The 20,834-nt window shown below is 44.8% G+C and overlaps 1 protein-coding gene across 1 annotated transcript in view; it reads right to left on the bottom strand.

Annotated features, from left to right (window-relative positions):
• LOC137380349 (collagen alpha-1(VII) chain-like) overlaps positions 1–20,834 on the bottom strand; it is a 147,499-nt gene that overhangs the window by 58,679 nt on the left and 67,986 nt on the right. The window contains exons 25-31 of the mRNA XM_068052277.1: positions 18,459–18,494; positions 12,741–12,776; positions 9,762–9,806; positions 4,932–4,964; positions 4,630–4,692; positions 727–762; positions 541–621 (exon numbers count right to left, since the gene is read on the bottom strand). Of these exons, the coding sequence (XP_067908378.1) occupies positions 541–621; positions 727–762; positions 4,630–4,692; positions 4,932–4,964; positions 9,762–9,806; positions 12,741–12,776; positions 18,459–18,494 (330 nt within the window). The remainder of the gene's footprint in view (positions 1–540; positions 622–726; positions 763–4,629; positions 4,693–4,931; positions 4,965–9,761; positions 9,807–12,740; positions 12,777–18,458; positions 18,495–20,834) is intronic.

The raw sequence follows: 20,834 nt of genomic DNA, 5'->3' as shown, positions 1-20,834 counted from the left end.
TAAGGTGGTTCCCAGCAGGGGTGTTCCGTGGGCCACAGATTGCCCACGAATGAGGGAATCCCCGCCCCCAAGCTCGCAGAGACGGCACCTCGTTTTACAAGACGCCCTCCCCGTGTTGCGGAGGCCCACCCTTCCCCCACCAGCTGCTGGTAAGATCCCAGCAGCGGCAGGAAGGGGCCTTTAATTGGCCACTTAAGGGCCTCAATTGGGCACACCCCCCCCCCCCCGCCCCCCACCCCACGCCTCCCACCCCGCCTCAGGGGAGGCTATAAAATCTAGCCCTGATAGAATTTCATTAAATGAGGGTAATTAGGGATATGGAATCATGGTGGGTAGACAGAGTTAAGATACAGGTCTGCCATCATCTAATGGAATGATGGAGTAGACTTGAAGGGCTGAATGGCCTCCTCCGGCTCCTATTGCTTATGTTCACCCCACATCCATTATGTGGCTAGTGAACAGACCAACTGCCAGAATTTTATCCATTTCAATGAGAGGTTAGAAGAAGGTCAAGTTCGAGAGTAAAGTCAAAGAGATTACCTTTTCCCCAGGAAGTCCTTTTTCTCCGTCTTTTCCTGGAATTCCATCTCTCCCTGACAGTCCTAGTTTCCCAGGTTCTCCCTGGAAGTAGATTGATTGAAAAATACTCCCTTTTACTCTGCATTACAATAACATTAATTAAAGTGGTCAAAAAGCACACCCAAAATAAAAAGACTTAAAACTTACCACTTGTCCTGGTAACCCAGGGGCTCCCTGGGGACCCTGTAAAGAAACAAGAGACAGTGATCAATGACAGTGTCCAGTCTCAACAGCAGCGCATAGAAGAGCAAGACTATATAGTCCATAAGCATGACCCTGACCTGGTATTCACTTGCCATTTTAATTCTCCGTCCCACTCCTACTCGGATTTCTCTCTCCTCGGCCATTTAGCCCCTCGAGCATGTTCTGCCATTCAATCAGATCATGACTGATCTGTGACCTAACTCCATATACCCACTTTTCTCCTACATCCCTTAACACCATTGGTCAACAAAAATCTATCCATCTCAATTTAAATTAGGAATTGGCCGAGCATCAATTGCCATTTGCAGAAAAGAGTTCCAAAATTCTACTCCCTTTTGCGTGTAGAAGTGTTTCCTAATCTCACCCTGAAAGGCCTGACTCTAATTTTTAGGCTATGTCCCAATGTCCTAGATTCCCCAACCAGCAGAAATAGTTTCTCTCTCTCTACTCTATCAGTTCCCCTTAAAATCTTGAAAACTTTGATCAAATCACCCTTTAATTTTCTAAATTCCATGAAATACAACCCTACTTTGTGTAATTTCACCTCATAATTTAACCCTTGGAGTCCGGGTATAATTCTGGTAAATCTACACTGCACTCCCTCCAATATATTTTTCCTAAGGTGTGGTGTCCAGAACTGCTGATAGTGCTCCAGGTGTGGTCTAACTGGGGGCTTTGCATATCTGTAGCATAACTTTTACCCCCTTGTATTTTGGTCCTCTAGATATAAAGGCCAGCATTCCATTAGTCTTTTTGGCTATTTTCTGTACCTGTTCATGACATTTTAACAATCTTTGCACATGAACCCAAAGGTTTCTTAGAACCTCCATTGGTTCTAGTGTTTCCCCATTTAGAAAATACTCTGATCTATCCTTTTTAGGTCCAAAGTGGATGACCTCACACTTTCCATTTGCCACAGTTTTGCCCATTCACTTAATCTTTGTAATTTTATGTTCCATCTACATCACTTACAAGGCCGCCTATCTTTGTGGCATTGGCAAACTTGGTTATATGGCTCTCGATCCCATCATCTCATTCAGTAATAGTCGATAAATTGTTAACGCCCCAACACAGATTTCTATGGGACATAACTATTCACAACCTGACAATTAGAGTTACATTATAGTGATCTGCCTAAGGGTAGGTCCTCTGCTCATTCCTCGTCACCTCATGGTCTTGTGCTTTCCTCTTCAGTTGCTCATAGGACCCTCTCATTTTCCATTTCAAGTTGTCTAACATCATCATTCTCTTTCTACCTCTTGATCTACCTCCCTCTAATCTTCCTTCAATCATCTCCTTCAGCAGGTTTTCATGCCTTAGAATATGGCTAATCCAACCTTGTTGCCTTTTCTTGATGATATTCACTAACGATCTATCCTCCTTCACCATTCTGAGAGCTGCTTCATTGCTCTAGTGTTCTCCCCAAGTGACCTGCTCCATCCTTCTCCAGAACCACATTTTACAACTTTCTAGTCCTTGGATGTCCGCTATTCTCAAGGTCCACATTTCAACCCCAGAAAAGACACAACAAATCTCAGTCTTGATAATTCTTTTCTTAAGATCACTACTCATTCCTATACTGAGCGATTCTTTAGGTTTCGAGAATGCATTCTTTGCCAATGCTTTTCTAGTTCTGATTTCTTTATGGCAGTAACCATCAGTGGTGACGGCGGAAGAGTTAGAACCTCGAGGGATAACAGCTGCTTACAGATAGAGGATCCTTCCTGGAGAGGACTTGTGGTTCCTTTAAGCACGCATGAGGAAGCCAACGGGAGACCACCTCATGTATTCTTCTCCCTAGTTATATTGCTGCTGGCTGGCACAATTAGAGTACCTGTCCATTATCCCTACTCTCTGTCTCTGGCCGTTCAGCAAATTTTCTAACCAGTTCCAATGAAGCTCAATGGAAGCTCAAGGAATAGCACCATATCTTTTGATTAGACACTTTACAGCCTTCTAGATTTCAATAACTTCTGTTCATAACCACTGCTGCCATAGTCCAGGCAATGGCTGCTGCCATTTACAGCTCCTCTCAACCCATCTTTGGTTTCTTTACTTGTCCCATTACCTCCCCATTTTGCCTTGCACATTTGTCAATCCAATAATCCTCCTGTATTCCACCCTATCACAGCCTGTCCCTTTTGTTCTTTCTACCGCTCACTCTCGCCATTTCTCTGCCTCAGCGCTTGCTTATAAGCTATTAAATCTCTAATATAAAAACAAGAAGTGCTGGAAATACTCAGCAGGTCTGACAGCATCTGTGGAGAGGGAAACAGAGTTAACGTTTCAGTCAGTGACCTTCCATCAGAAGTGATCTTTCATCATTCAGGTCACTGACCTGAAAGGTTAACTCTGCTTCTCTCTCCCCCGATGCTGCCTGACCTGCTGAGCATTTGATTCTAGAGAAAGGCTATTGTTGTTTGGGATGAATAGCATTATCAAACAAAGCATGATATGTTCAGAAGGTAGATTAGGATGAAGAAAGTCTTTTGGCCTATTTGACCACATCCTTCCAGAATCTCAACCCAGCGATCTTTCCAACTGGCTCTTTCTTTAGTATCCTGGAAACGCAGTCCCTTCCATGTGAAACAATACTTTGTGACGTTTTCCCACCATCTCTTACACTTTCCCTATATGACGCTGTGCCATCCTGTCCCATTGCCGACGGTATCTACAGTTGTGCTAACTCTTAATACTGAGTCCATCCCTCATCGGCCGCTGTCTCAGGTGAACTATTTGCAACATTGGTGTCCTATGTGACCCCAACCTAAGCTTCCAGCCCCATATTCTCACCATCATCTCTGTCTCAATCACCCCTTGTATTCTCCATCTAGAATATTCCAAAGCTCTCCTGAATGGCCTCCCATTCTCCACGCTTTGTTTACTTTGTTCATCCAAAGCTCTATCCAATCCCACACACCCATCATCAGCGTGCGCTCTAATCTTTTTTGATGTGTGCGACCTATTAATTTAGGTGCACAGGCCCTTTAAATTTTTTGGCGCGGCCACGCACATGCAGTGACTTAAAGGGGCTGACTTGTGCTCACTCTGCGTGGGAACCTTTTAGTTGCTGCACAGCCATGTAGCCATGCAGCTTAGTGGGAACACTGTCTAACACTCCTGTGGTCGCTGACCTCCATTGGCACTAGATCTCCAATGTCTCCAATTGAATATTCTCATCCTCATGTTTAAATCCTTCATGGCCTTCCCCCTATCTAACTCTGTAACCTCCTTCAACCCTACCCCGGTCCAGAACTGTTCAATCCTCCAAGTGAGCTAAGCTGAGGAGCAGGACAAGCAACAGATGGTCAGTGGTCATTCCCATTTGCCTTTTGGCCCAGAGTTGATGCTTCGTCTGGGCCTTGTGTGTTGTCTTGGGCCTAGGACCCAGAGTTGAGCAGGCAGGTTAGGAAACATGGAGGGTCAAACCATGAGGCCGGCGGCAATGAAGCAGAGCAGTGTGAAGCACAGTGCTACACTGGTCGCTGCTTCTGCTCCTCGGGACTTTGACCATCTGGAACCATTCCCAATCAATCAAGCGGTCCAACTCTGAGTCCACTGATTTTTCTCCCCTGTGGTGAAGCTCAAGTATGCAAGACAGAAGTGAATAGAAGGTTATGCTGGTAGAGTGAGATGAAGTAGGGTGGGAGGGGGACTCGTTTGGAGCATAAACTCCAGCATGGACCAGTCGGGCCGAATGGCCTGTTGATGTGATCTACATTCTATTTAATGCTATGTTTACCCAATTGTTTTAAGATTGTGCTTAAAAATGCAATGTTCAACAACCAATGTCCCTTAACTGCCAAATCTCAAACCATGAATATAACCAAGGAATCTAATACATACCACAGATCCAGGAGCACCAGGGTTCCCTGGAAGTCCCATGATACCAGGAGGGCCAGATGGACCCTAGACAGAAAGAACAATGATCAAGCACAATTCAAACTGCTCAATACAGAAGAGTCCTATAATCATTTGGGATGGACCCCTCTAGTTAACATTATACAACCTCATATGACAAGTAGAATAGGGCTCCACATAGTACTTAGACAGAAGGGATAATATCACAAGAATATATTTCATTAAGATATTTGGATCTTGAACTTGAAAACAATGTATTGGTGTTGCGAGTTTGGAGAAGTACTTACTTGAATGCTCAAGCCTTGATCCCCTTGGTTTCCCTGAGATAGAAAAATCAGAAGTATCTGTTACTGACGGAATTCAAAACTGAGACTGAAACATTGATCAGTGTTAATTTGAGCCAAGCAGCTGAATATCCACTTTCTAATATAACAGCGTACACTGAGTGCAGCTCAGTGGGTAGCACTCTCAGCCTCTGGGTCAGAAGGTTGTGTGTTCAAACCTCACGTCAGGAGTTTGATTATATTAGGTGTAGATCAGTGCCGTACTGAGGGAGTTGCTTAGTATACTTCCATCTACAAAAGATGATGGACATGCACCAAACAATCCATTTAGGTGGGGTGTCTTCTCTTGGTGCACCTTTGTCGATGGCTGTGAAGGCCAATCCTGGAGAGGCAGGTTCTACCACAAATGCCACATGAAGTGACGCTGTGAGTTGTTGTTTTTGACGTTGGTGCCTGTTGCCAAGCTGCTGTAGCAACTGGTTATCATGGCAGTGCGCACCAGTCCACAGGATGTGTCACCATTTCCCTCTCGCCTGCTAGTGACTCCCAGGTGCGATAGTCTTTTTTTTTAATTTCCAAAATATACTTTATTCATAAAAATCTGTAAAATTTACATTGCCAAACAGTTTCAAACAGCACCAAAAAATACAAACATTGCAAGGGAGATCAGTTTCCTTCTATACTATCATGCGTTTCTTCACAACCCTTCCATTTCACAATTGTCATACCAATTACAGTTTTACATTTACAGCAAATGAAAATATTAACGATACAGTTCGAGGGGTTTCCCATGGATCCAGCCCCTCAGTTCAGCTTGGTGGGAGGACCTTACACTGTGGTCTTTCCCCATTGAGCCTTTGCTGCGGCTGCCCCAAGCTTTAGTGCGTCCCAGGTGCGATAGTCGACACTTCATGTCACGCTTGCAAGAATCCTTGATGTGGAGCTTTGGGTGCCCCACTGGTTGTCTGGCCCCGACTACCTCACCATACAGAAGGTCCTTAGGTATGCGACCCTCTTCCAACCTGCGGACGTGTCCGATCCACCGAAGCTGCCTATTTAATTAGTGTGAACACACTTGGGAGCTCTGCCTTTCAGAGAACTGTCACTTTGTGATTTTGGCCTGCCAGGATATACCCATAATGCCACAGACAGTGAAGATGGAAATTATTGAACTTCTTTTCCTGGTAACTGTAAGTCACCCATGTTTCACAGCCATACAGCAAGGTGCTGAGAACACAGGTCTTATAAACCATCAGCTTGGCCCTAAGGGTCAGCTTGGTGTTATCCCAAACACATTTCGCGAGTCGGCCAAAGGTGGGAGCTGCTTTCCCTATGTGTGTATCGAGCTCTGCATCAAGGGACGGATTGTCTGTCACCGTGGACCCAAGGTAGCTGAATTTGCTAATCACTTCCAGTGGGATGTTATTTAGTGTGATCAGGGGTGGGGATGCAAAACCTTGTCCCATGACCATTGTTTTCTTGATACTTGTAGTCAAGGAGAACAGGTTACAGGCACGGGAGAGACAGTCGGTGAGTCTTTGTAGCTGAGTTTCAGTGTGAGCGTCTAGTGCAGCATCATCAACATAGAGGAGTTCCCTGATCAGGACATGATGCGTTTTTGAGGGAGTATATTTGAGCTGTCGCTTTAATATTTTGGTTAGTTTCCAACTCAATCAGAGGCGTCATGCAGCACACAAATACAGGTTGCGGACTCATCCATGGATGCCTTAAAACTGTGCAGGTTGCTGGGGATAATTTTGACCTGTTCCCGATTTTGTCTGACCCCAGACACTGGGTTCAATAGAGTCTAGTAAACACTCACCTTGACCACATGATATTCCTTCAGACACGGAATAAGGATTTCCTGCTGGCCACTTAGAGGCCAGTCACAGTGAAATGTTTCTGCTTGAAGATTACACTGAGCATTTACACACTGACATCTATGACCTTGGTAAAGCTGCCTGCTGTCTTAGAGGATGAGTGCCCCTTTAGAATTGCTTTAATATTCCCCACCTCTGCACTTGGAGTTACAAGATAACCTCACGCTCTGTAAATCTGACTATATTCTTCCCTCTCCTCCTGGTATAAACTGAAACTGTCTCCACTGGCAGGAGGATTGTTAAGTGGAGGACACAGAATTAAGATAATGGGCAAAAGAACTGGGGGAGGTAGACAAGCGGAATTTTTTATGTAGTGAGTTGTTGTGATCTAGAGTGTGCTGCCTGAAAGGGTGGTTAGAAGCAGATTCAATGGCAACTTTCAAAAAACAATTGAATAAATACTGGAAGGGGAAAAATTGCAGAACTATGAGGAAAGAGCAGGCAAGTGGGGCTTAGTGAATAGCTGTTTCAAAGAGCCTACACAGATACAATGGGACGAATGGCCTCCTTCTGTTCTGTATGATTCTATGAAGGACCTCTCTTATCTGTATCTCTCTTAATCTTGTGATGACTATCTTTATACTTTTTTGCTTAATTTAGCAGATAGGAAAATATTACTCCAGTATACCAGTTCCACTCTCAACTAATTTTATTGCCAAATCTATGGCAGCAGCTGCAGCAGTAGTTCATTGAAAATAGCGGTCAAATTTCCGACATGGATTGAATAGTTGGCAGGGGAAAAGATGAAGACCTGTTTCTAGTGATATAGCAGGCGTTCCTTTTTGGAGGAAGCCAAACAGCCTATTCTGCCTCTGGGTAGAAGGTATATGGAGGCATAGAGTCATTTATACACAGGAGGCCTTTCTGCCCATTGAATTCTCCAGGCCTCTAATTGAATTTTGTTGGGTGTGAGGCTCCTATGATAACTGGGCTGCAAAGGCCTTTCTCTCCCCCTGCTGGGAAACTCCTGGCCTCCCCAGAATAATGTGGTCACTGTTACAAACTTGACTGCATGGGTTAGTCTGACCCTGCGGCCATGGCTCAATCCCATTGCAAATAGGGTTGCCAACTTTCCAGGATTGACCTGGAGTCTCCAGGAACTGAAAATTTATCTCCAGGACACTGCTCCGAGCAAACACTTGGAAGAAAAATCATCCCAGCATTAAACAAAATGATGGGTTTTCCCAAAAGGTTGATTGGCTGGTGGTCAAGAAACATCCAACTGGGTAACGGACAGTCTTTTCGCTTTCTGATTGGCCAGGGGGAGGCAGGACACCATCAGGATGGATGTAATAAAAGCAAAATACTGCAGATGCTGGAAATCTGAAATAAAAGCAGAAAGTGCTGGAAACACTCAGCAGGTCTGGCAGCATCTGTGGACAGAGAAACAGAGTTAACGTTTCAGGTCTGATGAAAGGTCACTGACCTGAAACGTTAACTCTGCTTCTCTCTCCACAGATGTTGCCTGACCTGCTGAGTATTTCCAACATTTTCTGTTTTTATTACAGGATGGATGTTTTCGGTGACCAATGGTGGGAGTATGGGGGCGGGGCAGTTGAAGGCAAGGAGGTCATGTGATGAAACCTCCAGGAATATGTCCATCTAGAGTTGGCAACCCTAACTCTCTGGTTTTTTTAAATCCCATTTTTAAATTGACCTCTCAGTATGTGCAGAATGTAGTTACCAAAGACTAAACATCCTACCATGGGACCATATCTTACTCTGCCTCACCCCAATGTCACACCTTTCCAATACAATGTACTAAAGAAATTGCAGTTAATACACCAGAGTTTTAAAACCTAAATCTTTCAACATACCATTTTTTCAGTCACAGTTTACAGGAGGAGGCCACTCGACCCATGGGGCTGAATCTTCTGTGCCCGCTGCTGATGTCGGAAAAAATGGCGACCCGCACATGTCGTGGAGCTACCGCAATCTTCCGTTCGGCGGCTCATTTAAATAGCGGGGCAAATAGTTGCACCCCCCCCCCCGATCACATGGAGAGGGCGGACTGTCCATCCTCAGCAACGGTGTCAGCTGCCTGTGCACAGGCACAGACGCCATTTTTAAAGGGCTTTCAGCCCTACCAGGGAATTTAAATATTTAAAGGTAAAGTAAATAAAAAGAAATAAAGACATTTCTTCTTCCCCTCTCCCACCCTCCCCCCAATAGTAACATTAATTATTTGCCCTTTACCCCCCCCTCCCAGAACACTTACCTTGTCCATCTGACCTTCCCCGCACAAACTGTAAACTCCAACGCTTCCCACCATCCCCGACACCAAGGATGCTAATTTGACCCCATTCCTCTGCACCCCTGCACCCCCCTGCACTGAGAAACCTACCGCCTGTCCCCTTCCCACCAGCGTGGCGCCTTGTTTCCCAGACAGGGATCCAAAGGCATGGGAGTGTTGACCACCAGGCCGATGATCACAGCGGGACATCAGGCAGCGACATGAGCTTCATTAATTCATTCATTTTAATTTGTTTAAATATTCAAGTGGGGGTCCCATCGCTGAGCAGCTGGGGTGGGGGCTACCATGAGGCCTCGCTACCACCGGTAATATCGGGCCGGGCCCTCCTGGCATCGGGGTGCGTGGCTGCCCTCTCCCGGAGGCATCTTCAGGCACCCACCCGGCTACGGTACCCGACACCTGGGCAGAACAAAATCCAGCCCATCATGTCTGAGCCAGTTCCTTGCTAATGTAATCCAAAACTAATCCCACTGTACCCTTCACTCCCCAAGTGCCCTGTACATACCTCTGCTTCAGACACTCATTCACCTTTCTCTTTACAGGTGCCATGGTCTCTGCCTTGACCACTCATTCCCCTACGGCAAAGTACTCTAACAAGCCTCTGTGTAAATAAATCTCTCCTATCCTCTCTCCACATCCCCTCAGTGCTGAACGCTGCTTCATAAAAAAAATACAATGCAATTTGATAGCTAGACTGACCTTCATTCCAGGTGGACCGGGAGGACCTGGTGGACCTGCTAGACCCTTAAAGAGAGGAGAAAGGTGGTTAGTACAATGTAAACAGGATGAAAACGAGGAGCACCCAACTTAGATTTAGCGCCCACATTTTAAAAAGGCTAGTGTTGGCAAATTTTGGGGCAGGATTTTCAGAAAATTTATTGCCCATTTTCAGCCAATTTCTGGTGGGCAGGGACAGTGACAGTGAACTCCCTGACCTCTTGGCACCACTTCTGGGATTTTCCATGGGGGCACAAGTTGAACAGGCCCACAAAGATTTGACGAACACAGCCAAATAATGGGTTAATGACAGGAGTACACCATGTAATATATTTTCCAACCATGCCATAGCAACCCTGGATATCAGGAGTATTATTGCATTTCTAGCAACTAACATTGCTAAGACAGCAGAAAGGCAGGGTTTAAAATTTGTGTTTCTCCAATCCTAACCTCTTGTGCAACTCCCACTCTCTTTACCCCAACACTGATGGCCCCTCGAAAGCTTTCTCTCCTCTTTTAAAACACTCCTTAAAACCTACCTCTTTGACAAAGCTGTTAGTCACCACTTCCTAACAACTCCTTCTTTGGCTCAATGTCAAATTTTGTCTGATAATGTTCTTGTGAAGCACTTTGGGACATTTTGCTAAGGTTAAAGGTGATGTATAAACACAAGTTATTGTTGTTGCTAATTTGCAGAAACCCACGAGAAACATGCAAGTGGGCCTTTGCACTGTTTCTCCCGGATTTCTGCAGATTCTCCGCCCATGTCAGGTCGGGGAGATTGGGAGGGCATCCCTGTGGAGATTCTACCCATTGGTTGTTAGTGTTAAGAGGCAATAACAGCTGTGTTACAACAACACCAACAGCTTGCATTTATATAGCACCTCAAACATAGTACGGAGCGATTATCAAACAAAATTTGACATTGAGCCGCATAAGGCGACATTATGACAGATGACCGAAAGCTTGGCCGAAAAGCATCTTAAAGGAGAACAGAGAGGCGGAGAAGGTTAACAAGGGAATTCCAGAGCTTCGGGCCCAGGTTGCTGAAGGCACTGCTGCTGATAAGCTCTTGGAGGTTTGGCGGCCTGGAGAAGGTTACAGAGATTGGAGTATGGGGTGGCTGGTGGTCTCATGGCAGTGAGGCCATGGACAAATATAAACACATGGATGAAAATTTTAAAATCAAGTCATTGCCAGGCTGGGAGCCAATGTAGGTTATCAAGGAGTTGAGATGAATGGGACTTAGTTACTGATTTTATGTCCGCCCCAAAATCAAAATCCACTGTTTGTTTAAGCCTTTGTCGCAACTGTTGGAGGAAGTGCAGCAGAGCCTGAACAGCATGAGTGCCCCAGAACATGCTCGAAAGAGATTTCCTTTTCCTAGAAGCAATAAAATGTGCCTAAGACAGATACTGAATATATTTTTAAATAATCTACTTTGTTGATTAGTTGAACTGTTCTTCAGAAAGGTGCAACATAAAGCTGTCCAAAGACTTAGCAAAACAAAATCTGTCCTCGTTGGAGTTTAGAAGGATAAAAGGTGATCTTACTGAAACATATAAAATGCTGAGGGGACTTGACAGGGTGGATGTGGAAAGGATGTTTCCCCTTATGGGAGAGACTAAAACTAGGGGGCACAGTTTAAAAATAAGGGGTCTCCCATTTAGGACGGAGATGAGGAGAAATTTGTTCTCTGAGGGTCGTGAGTCTGTGGAACTCCCTTCCCCAGACAGCGGAGGAGGCAGGGGTCATTGAATGTTTTTAAGGCAGAGATAGACAGATTCGTGTCAAACAAGGGAGTCAAAGGTATCGGGGGGAGGCAGGAAAGTTGAGTTGAGCCCACAAACAGATCAGCCATGATCTTATAGAATGGCAGAGCAGGCTCGAGGGGCCGAATGGCCTGCTCCTGCTCCTAGTTCGTATGACAGCACTCTATTGCTATAGAGGTCGCTGGTCAGAATGCTCCTGGAGTATTGTGCCCAGTTTTGAGTCCCCCACATGCTGGGTGATATAGTGGCCTTGGGAAAGGTGCAGAGGAGAGCCACAAGAATGATTCCCAGCTTAGAGAACCTCAGCTACTCAGATATGCTCAAGGTCCTGGGTATATTAACTTCTGAGCAGTGTAGACTTGGAGGCGACCTGATAGAGGGCTGTCTATTTATTAAAGGGCTCGACTGCATTCCTATTGAGACATGTTCCGGTTTAACAAATTGGGAAGGAACAAGGATACCGGTTTAAGCTATGTAAGAGTAGGAACAGAGTGGATGTTGGGCCATTGTTCTTTTCTCGGAGAGCAATGAGCCTCTGGAATGTGTTTCCGGCTGGTGTGGTGGGTGCTCACCCTCTTCAAGCCTTCAAGAGGGAGCTGTACCAGTTCCTGGCAGAGGCAGAGATCACATCATGTAGGAGGTAAGTATCTTTAGAGATAACACTTAGTCCATGTGATCTCCTGGTTGGTTTTGATTGGCTGAGGGGGGGTCAGAGACGAATTTTCCAGAGTATTTTTTCCCTTATTGGTCTTGGTTTTTTCTCTGGGTTTGTTGCCCCTTTCAGGAGGTTACATGGCTGCAGGGGGGCTGGAAAGAAGTGTTTAGTCATGGCACCCCGACCATCATGGTATGACGTGGCCTTGATGGTCTTTTCCACAGGTCAATTTTGTTTGCTCGTAGGAAGAAATCCTGCTGCCGCTGCTCCTGTCTGCCCTACTGACTCTGGTGATTGATGGCTGAGGTGACCTGCCAAGTTTGAAGAAATAATTGCTACAAATAGGAGCCCACCTACTTCCGAGGGCAACGTGGAGTGGACAACAAATACCGACCGTGCCACGTCCCGAGAACTAATCAACAAAGAGTGGTGTGTTGGAGAGTTAAGTCAAATGTACCGATCCATGTTAATTTTATACCTGTTTTATTTTGGATCATGGCAATCACAAACTGGATTGTTAGGAATCCGACCTACCTGTGGGCCTGGTGAGCCGGGTCCTCCTTGGCTACCCTGATTAATAAACACAAGTTAGTCAACCTGCTCAGGACCTCAGCAAATACATTTGTTCCATCAGTAAAATTAGCATGCACTAAAACAAACAATCCTTCACAGTAACTCACTTTAATGAACATACTGGATAAGGCCCGACAATGGACTTGGCCCTCTCTAATTCATTCACCACCTTCGCCCTCTCACGTCCAATCCTAGTTTCTACTTTCTTTAAGCAGTGCACTTTTGCTGGGATATGTTGCCCCATGTTAACCACCAGAAACCTCAGCTAAATATCCATTCTTTATGAATGAGCTGAGAATCAAGTTGCTGCTCAACTGTCGGCAGCATCACACCCTGTCCTGACATGGGCTGTAATGGAGACCCGCATGGATTTATTCCCCCTACTTCCTAGGCCAGTGGCTGTGGTAGTAAAATGCCACTTTAAACAGCCAGAAGTGGCGCTGTAAGGCTCAGAGCCAACGTGCTCAGCACCTAAGGCACCATCAACTGGCAACATCCAGAAATACTCCCAAGCACAGGCTGACTACAACAGTTTCATGTTGAAATCACAGAATTTATTCTACTCTAAACTCAAAAGTTTTTTCTCTCTAAGGGTAAAGACTCTTAGTGACATTAAGGCTTCAGAAGGACAGGGGCCAAAGGGCAGAGGTCAGTTCTGTAAATATGAATCACCCCACAGATCTGCTCCAAAAATTGGAAGACCTTGAAAAACAAATTGTGATGAAACCCGAATTGTTTTTCAGTATCGTTCCTCAACAATTTTCTCTCCTCTGTCTCCTCCTATCATGGTGTGATTTATTTTTTTTACTGAGATATGGCCATACAGGAGGCGATCTTCCTACTTGTCAATGTGAGGCGAGAGTGTCCAGAGGCCATTCAAACAGTTGGTGGAGGAAGAGGAGATACAACGTAGCCAAGCCTGATCGTATCCCCACTTACTGTCCACACAAATGCACAGCCCAACGGGATCACTGGATAGCAATGAGCGGGTAGAACCCCTCGATGATGCTGTCCAATTTAGACCATGGGCACTTGCAGACATGAACATTTCAAAACTGAGAGTGACAGATTGTTGTTAAGCAAGGATATTATGGGGCAGGTAGATGGGGTATCAGAGACAGATCTGCCATGGCATAATTGAACAGCGGAACAGGCTCAAGGGGCTGAATGGCCTATTCCTGTTCCTGTGTTCCTAGTGGCTCCTAACATTGACTTAGATTACCTGGTTCAGTAGGAACCAGGGACCAATGGTGAAATCTTTTTGCTGGGTGTGGATTAGCTACTGATTATGCTATTGACCAATACGTAAGCTTCTTTGCTTCTCTTTCTCACTGGCTGAATGAATATAGGGCCCTGCATCTTTAAGTGGAAATCAATTTGCTTCTTTAACAAAGATGTTACAAAGACAGCCCACAGTTCTTAGCTGCATGTGGAATTCACTGTGCTATGGGGAGTCTTCAGCCACCATTACAATGTCTTCCAACGCCTTTTTAAATCTTTCCTCCATGCTTCTTGAAACAGCTCTTTAAAGGGCTGCAGCATTCAGGAAAACGCTCCTGGAACATCTTTTCTCATCTACCTCCAAAAGTGGAACTCAGTTGGATCAAAAGGCACTACAGAGTCACTCGTGAACAATTTGTCATCACACCAAAGATCGAGCTCTTCCCTCCCTCCAAACAAAACAAGAACTTTCCCTCCCCCGCCTTTTTATTCAATTCTAAATTTCTCTCCATCTCCTCTGTGTGCTGATGCTGGTTACAGTCTGGCTGTACAGTGGGTGCAGCTCTCCAGCATCTACCAGAGCAGCCAATGAGTTTTGACAGGCAATTTAATAGTGTGTTTGGGGTGTTGAGGTGGGGTGGGAAACAAAGGGAGAGGAGACATCACGGCATAGCCTGATCTCATCCTTACCCCCACGCATGTGCATTTTCCAGCGGGTAAGCCACCAGATTATGGTCATGAATGAAAACTTCAACTTTTATTTTTCCCTCTTCCCCGGCCCTAGGTGCCAACACCAATTACAACACCCACTGCCACTAGCCTGACTACTATCAGGTAACTCAGCGCAGACCCCAGTTCAAACCCGGGATTTCTCTTGGACTGCACTGGTTCAGTTCCAAAGCCAGACAGTGCATTCCCCCACTTGGCCATGGGGAGGTGCTCCGATCGCCTTTTCCCTTCATGCACTGCCTCTTCGACGAACAGTCTAGAAAACGGTCAACTCCAAAAATTGACGATGCTCTCATTATGGAGAAGCCAGTTGTATAAAGAAGCAATATTGTCACATGCAGAAACGCGGTAGAGTAAAGCAATGCTGGCAAACCTACCGGCCGGCCTAGTACTCCAGGGAAGCCTGGTAATCCCTGCAAACATTTGAGTCATGCCAAAAAGTTAAGGAAGAAAAAAAAGAAATTGTCTGAGCAAAGCAGGTTCACTGTCAGCAATCTACACTCGAGACTTATAAAGAGCTGTAAAATAAGAGACTGATAAAATGTGCGACAGAAACCAGACTTTGGTGGCTTTTTACAAGACGGAGACAGAGACAGACGCAGACAAACAGAACTGGAACCACATCGCAATGTCACATGTAATGCCTGCTATACACCAGCTCCTGGCTGCTACCTTGAGGCTTGCTTGTGGCTACTTTTACTGTTCTAATTTGAAACACCCCACCCTTGTGAAGATGTTGACTCCTTACTGGGCTACAGTTCCAAGGGCAACACTATCTTTTGCAAGTAGGCCTTGTGACATGTGTAAGCCTAGGAACATAGGAGCAGCAGTAGGCCATTCAGCCCATCGAGCCTGCTATGCCATTCAATTAGATCATGGCTGATCACCTTTTTCAACGCCACTTTCCCGCACTAGCCCCATATCCATTGATGTCATTAGAATTCAGATGGAAATTTTGCTCCTAAACACATTTAGAGGTCTATAGCATCTATCTTTGGGAATTATTCATTTTGAGATTGGTTAAGGAGGTCCGAGCGCTTGTCAAACTCATAAGGGTGGAAAAAGCAAGCCAATTGCTTAATGCATTCCTGTGTTCAGTCTTTACACAGCAGTTAATTTGAAACAGACTTAAGTACACAGAGGATTGCATTTCGCATAGGATGTGAACATCACTGATTGGAATTTCTACCTTATTAAATGTAGTTGTACAACGTCCTGTTATTGGGGGTATGCTTGTAATGTTTTTCCTACTGAACATTTTATGGAAATAATCATTTAGATGTTAGCTTTATTCTAAGATTCATCTTCAGTTTCAATCCTGTTTGCATCATTAAGGGACCTCAGTCATCCACAAATATCTGCACGTTCCATCTATTTTATTATATTTAGAGATACAGCACTGAAACAGGCCCTTCGGCCCACCGAGTCCATGCCGAACAACAACCACCCATTTATACTAACCCTACAGTAATCCCATATTCCCTCCCACCTACACCGGAGCACCCAGCGAAAACCCACACGGGCACAGGGAGAACTTGCAAACTCCTCACAGGCAGTACCCAGAATTGAACCCGGGTCCCTGGAGCTGTGAGGCTGCAGTGCTAACCACTGCGCCACTGTGCTGCCCTATATAACCAGGACACAGAAAGATGGGTGGATTTCTCATTCAGCCAAGCTTGGTGGGACATGGACTTAGAGCAGAGACAGGAGGTAAATGTTCAGCGAGATGCTCGAAATTTCAAATGATCTTTTCCTCCTTTTTTAAATTTTCAACTGCAACTTGTCAGTACCTAGTGTAGGCTTGGCACAATTCTGAGTCAGAAGGTGATGGGTTCAAGCACCATTTCAAGACTTGAGGGCTCATAATTTAAACTGACACTTCAGCGCAGGAGCACTGAGGTACCATCTTTTGTTAAACTGAGGCCACAGTTACCTATTCAGTTGGATGCAAATGATCCCCCTCCTGGCTCTACTTAAAGTGCAGGGAGTTCAACCAACGATACAAGGACAAATGTAACTGGACATTCGCCTCAGCTACTGGTTGTGTGGTTTGTTCTGCACAAATTGGCTGCTGCATTTTTGCCTAAAGAGCAGTAGTCACGGCCCTTCAAAGACAATCCATTGGCTGCAAAAGGTTTTGGGATGTCCTGACGATGTAATAAGGTGTTAAACATAAATGCAGGTTCTGTATGTCAGTGTAAAGCACACATGGCTCATTGTAGGTAACACTGTGATGGATTGAGCAATACATGGCGTTTATGGGTGTTCCAGTGGACTCGACACGGTGAGTGGGGATTAGTGTTATGCTTTGGCCGCCTGCTGCATTAATATCCATTTGATCTTATTTTGAGCTGTGCTGGTGCGTCACAGTCAGGTAGATTGGATCATGTCTGATGTCTGAGCAACATGGTTGGGGTTGTTGAATTACCAACTAGTGGTGGCAAGGATGACAGACGGACTTTGGAGATCTGATTCATGCATTTTTTTGAAATGCTCTCTCTCTTTTGCTCCCTCACACTCTCCACACTCACACACATTATTCTCTCCCAAAACTTGCACCAGTACCCTTTCTCTCCCTTTCGCTCCTCTCTGCATTCACTGCAGGTCACCTTCTCAAGGGCAATTAGTGATGGGCAACAAATGCTGGCCTTGCCAGCGATGCCCATGTCCCATGAAACAAATTAAAAACAAAGTATGAAGGGTGCCACGGGCAGCGTTGTCAGCCTGGCAGCCCTACAGACTGGCACAAGAAAGGGCACTTTTTAGAGAATAATTCATTGGTCCAGAGTATGGCTTCACTTAAGAGCATGGCAACCATTAAGAATCTATCAGTCTGCGCCAGTCTCGTACAGCATTTGTGTGCAGTGATTTATTCTATAATGTCCACGCTTTAAGATAAACAGAAGAGATTTCTGAAGCCGAGCTCCTTCATACTGTTGCTGCGATTTAACTGAAGGAAAGAACTCAGCAAGGAAGACTTGAGGCAGTCAGGAAAATTCTCCTTTCACCTTTGATATTTAAGTTCAAATGCAGCCTGGACAATGAGTTGAAAGTCCCCTTTCTCTATCAGCTGTATAAGTCCGACTTAGAATCACACAGCACACTTTCATTCCAGGTAGTGTCTTCTAGATCATAACAATGCGCTGTGTGAAATAGTTTCTCTACATTTCCCCTCTAGTTGTTTGGCCCATTATTTTGACTCTATGATCTCTGATTACCAACCCATTTGCCAGAGAAAACAGTTTCTTCCTAAGTGATCTATCAAAACCCCTCATAATTTTGAATACCTCTATTAGGTTTCCCCTTAGCCTTCTCTGCTCGAAGCAGAACAAAGAGTATAGTTGATTAACGCTGCCTCCAATTTTCCAGTCATTAAAATGAATCACCAGCAAATCGGGAGCATCGTGAATCCGGCATGCTGGCTCCAATGCCCTCTCCCATCGAATGGGACTCTGCACTGTACAAAATGGATCCTTCCATCCCAATGCCAGGAACTGGATATATGAACAAGCCCATGAACAGTCAGTGACATTGACTGCGCTAGCAGAGCAGAAGCAGCTTTGCAATCCAATGGTTCCAGTCTTACAGGGAGTCATTACTGTTAGTACACTACAGACCAGACACAAGGGCCTAATGGCAGAGATAGTCATTGTCTTGGGAATGTCCGGTAGCCCATTCCAGCACCAAGCCAACTTATTTGATGCTTCAAGGCTGATTTGGTTTACTTACGGGAAGGCCAGATTGCCCTCTGTACCCCGGTCGACCCTGAATTCAAGAAAATAAATGACACATGACAACATAACAAATAACATCAGTACTTAGTCACCTGGAGACATCACTCACTCAGACACTACAATGAATGTGGTTTAACGGAAAAAAATTGCATTGCATATAAACTATGTAATGAGGGAGTTAGATTTCAGCTTCGTTATTTTCAATTGTTTAATGGGTACTTCCTGATTTTAACACAAGGTTTAAGCCTCTAAGTGCCAATGAGGCATTTTTGCACCATATAGCCTTACTTAATAAATGTACTTGGTGTGTGACCCAGTCAAGCACAGAATATGGTGAAGACTGAAAATGAACAACCAGCTTAAAAGAGAGAACTAAACAGAGATAACAAGCAGCAGAAACAGCGACAGAAAAAGAGGGAGAGAGAAATTTAGGGTAATCAAGGTAGAGAGCAAGAATGAAATAAAGATCGAAAAAAACAGAGTTAAAGAGCATAGAGATGGAAAGCAGGAAAAAGAGATAGAAAAAGATAGAGAGAGCTAGAGCTAGGCAAAGAGATAGAGTCAGAGAAAAAGAAATGGCAGGAGAGAGAAAGATAGAATGAGGAAGAGACAGAGAGAAGGTATAGAGAGAGGACAAGAGAGAGATGGGAGTAAGAGAGAGAATAACATGCAGAGATAGAGAACAACAGAGAAAGGGTGTTGAAAGTGAAAGTGTGAAGTGAGAATAGAGAGAAAAGAGAAGCAAGAATGTAAAACCTGTGGCTAAATGATTACTAGGCCAAATGTAAATGTCTTGCTGCTGGTATAAAGCACGCTCAGTATAAATTTTTCGTGTATAAATGTGAGCACTAAAGCTTGGTGCTAAACATATGGGTTCCGAGAGATTATTCAACACAGTAACATTTAATCAACACTCTCAATTAGGCTTATATTATCTTTCATTACCGAGAAACAAAAAGGTGCTATTGTATCTTTAAATAGGAAAAAAAACATTGTCATGGTAACACTGGAGCATGAAAGGCCTGAACCATGTCATGGAGTTAACAAAAATGACAAGATTTTAGGGGTGAGACACATAACAAAAGGACACAACGTTATCAAACGAGTAATGACAACATAGAACACAAAACCCAGGTACATCTTGTAGGGATGGAAGATGCAATATGGATTTAAAGGGGCATTGTTGTCACTGCAAAGTCATTTATCGCAAAAATAACTTTATGTTACCAGAAAGGGCCTGTGTGTGATAAGGGACCCTGCCCTGCTGATTCATAAGATGGTTTAAAGGGAAAAGCAACATACTTTATATAGGAATATGTAAAAAAAAAGTGCGAAGCCCATCGATAATGACCCTGTCGGTAAGGCAGCCGCCCGTATGCGCTACCCTCTCCAACAATGAGCAATGCTAGAAAGAGGGCAATATCTGAGGCCAATTTCAGAAAACACCCACGGAAATCGGGGCAGGTTTCTTTGTACCTGCTGTAAGGGCAAATGAAGTTTTCAGCCAATCAGCAGACTTCCCCTCATCTGGACAACAATGCCCCTTTAACTGGCCTTACTGAATTGGCCTTTACTGTCAGCCTTTTTGGGTTTCAATTCTTTTGTTTTTTTTTAATGTACCTGGAACATAGTGTTCCTTTAACAAATTAATTAATTCACGAAGCAGCGAGGACAACAAGCAAGACTGCCTCTCTCATTTGGCAAATAATGCTTTTTAATAGAAGAGATGATGGATTAAACAGCAGCATCCAGTATGTTAACCAGATTTGTGTTTTCTTTCCTCATCTGAAGGCATTAAGTAATCTGAGTATGGCTCTATAGTCAGTGGCCTCCAGCGCATCGCACAAGAGGCCAGACTTTACGCATCAGCTTAAAACAATGAATTTTAGTGAGCTCTTCAACTATGAGGGCATTACAGCTGAGCGCAGTCCTGTGTCTTATTGACCCACGCACAAATGTGTGCACGCAAGCACACTCCAGTTGTGTTACTGAACAGTGATCAGGGACAGCAGCCCTGCCGGATTATTTTCTCCCTTAGCCCAGTGATGCAGAGATGGACTGGAGCTCCCCTACTGCTGCCCAGACTGAGATCGGCTAACTCAGCAGAGTCCAGGGAATGAACGTGGCACCTTTCTAGTTCCCTATGGTTCAGCACATCTATTCTCTGAGTGCTGTCAGCCCTGGTTCAGCTGAGAGCACTCTCTGACTGAGAAGGTTCAAGACCCACTTCAGCAACTGCAGCACATAATCCATGTGGATAATTCAGTACTGAGGGAGTGCTGCACTGTCAAGAGGTGCTGTCTTACAGGAGAGATGTTAAACCCCGTCCAGTCTGCTTCTCAGGTACGTGTAAAAGATTCCAAGGCTACTA

The sequence above is a fragment of the Heterodontus francisci genome, chromosome 19 (genome assembly GCF_036365525.1).
Source record: "Heterodontus francisci isolate sHetFra1 chromosome 19, sHetFra1.hap1, whole genome shotgun sequence".
In the NCBI taxonomy this organism is placed as follows: domain Eukaryota; kingdom Metazoa; phylum Chordata; class Chondrichthyes; order Heterodontiformes; family Heterodontidae; genus Heterodontus; species Heterodontus francisci.
The sequence above is the reverse complement of the archived record's forward strand: the minus strand, read 5'-3'. Positions and strand labels throughout refer to the sequence as shown.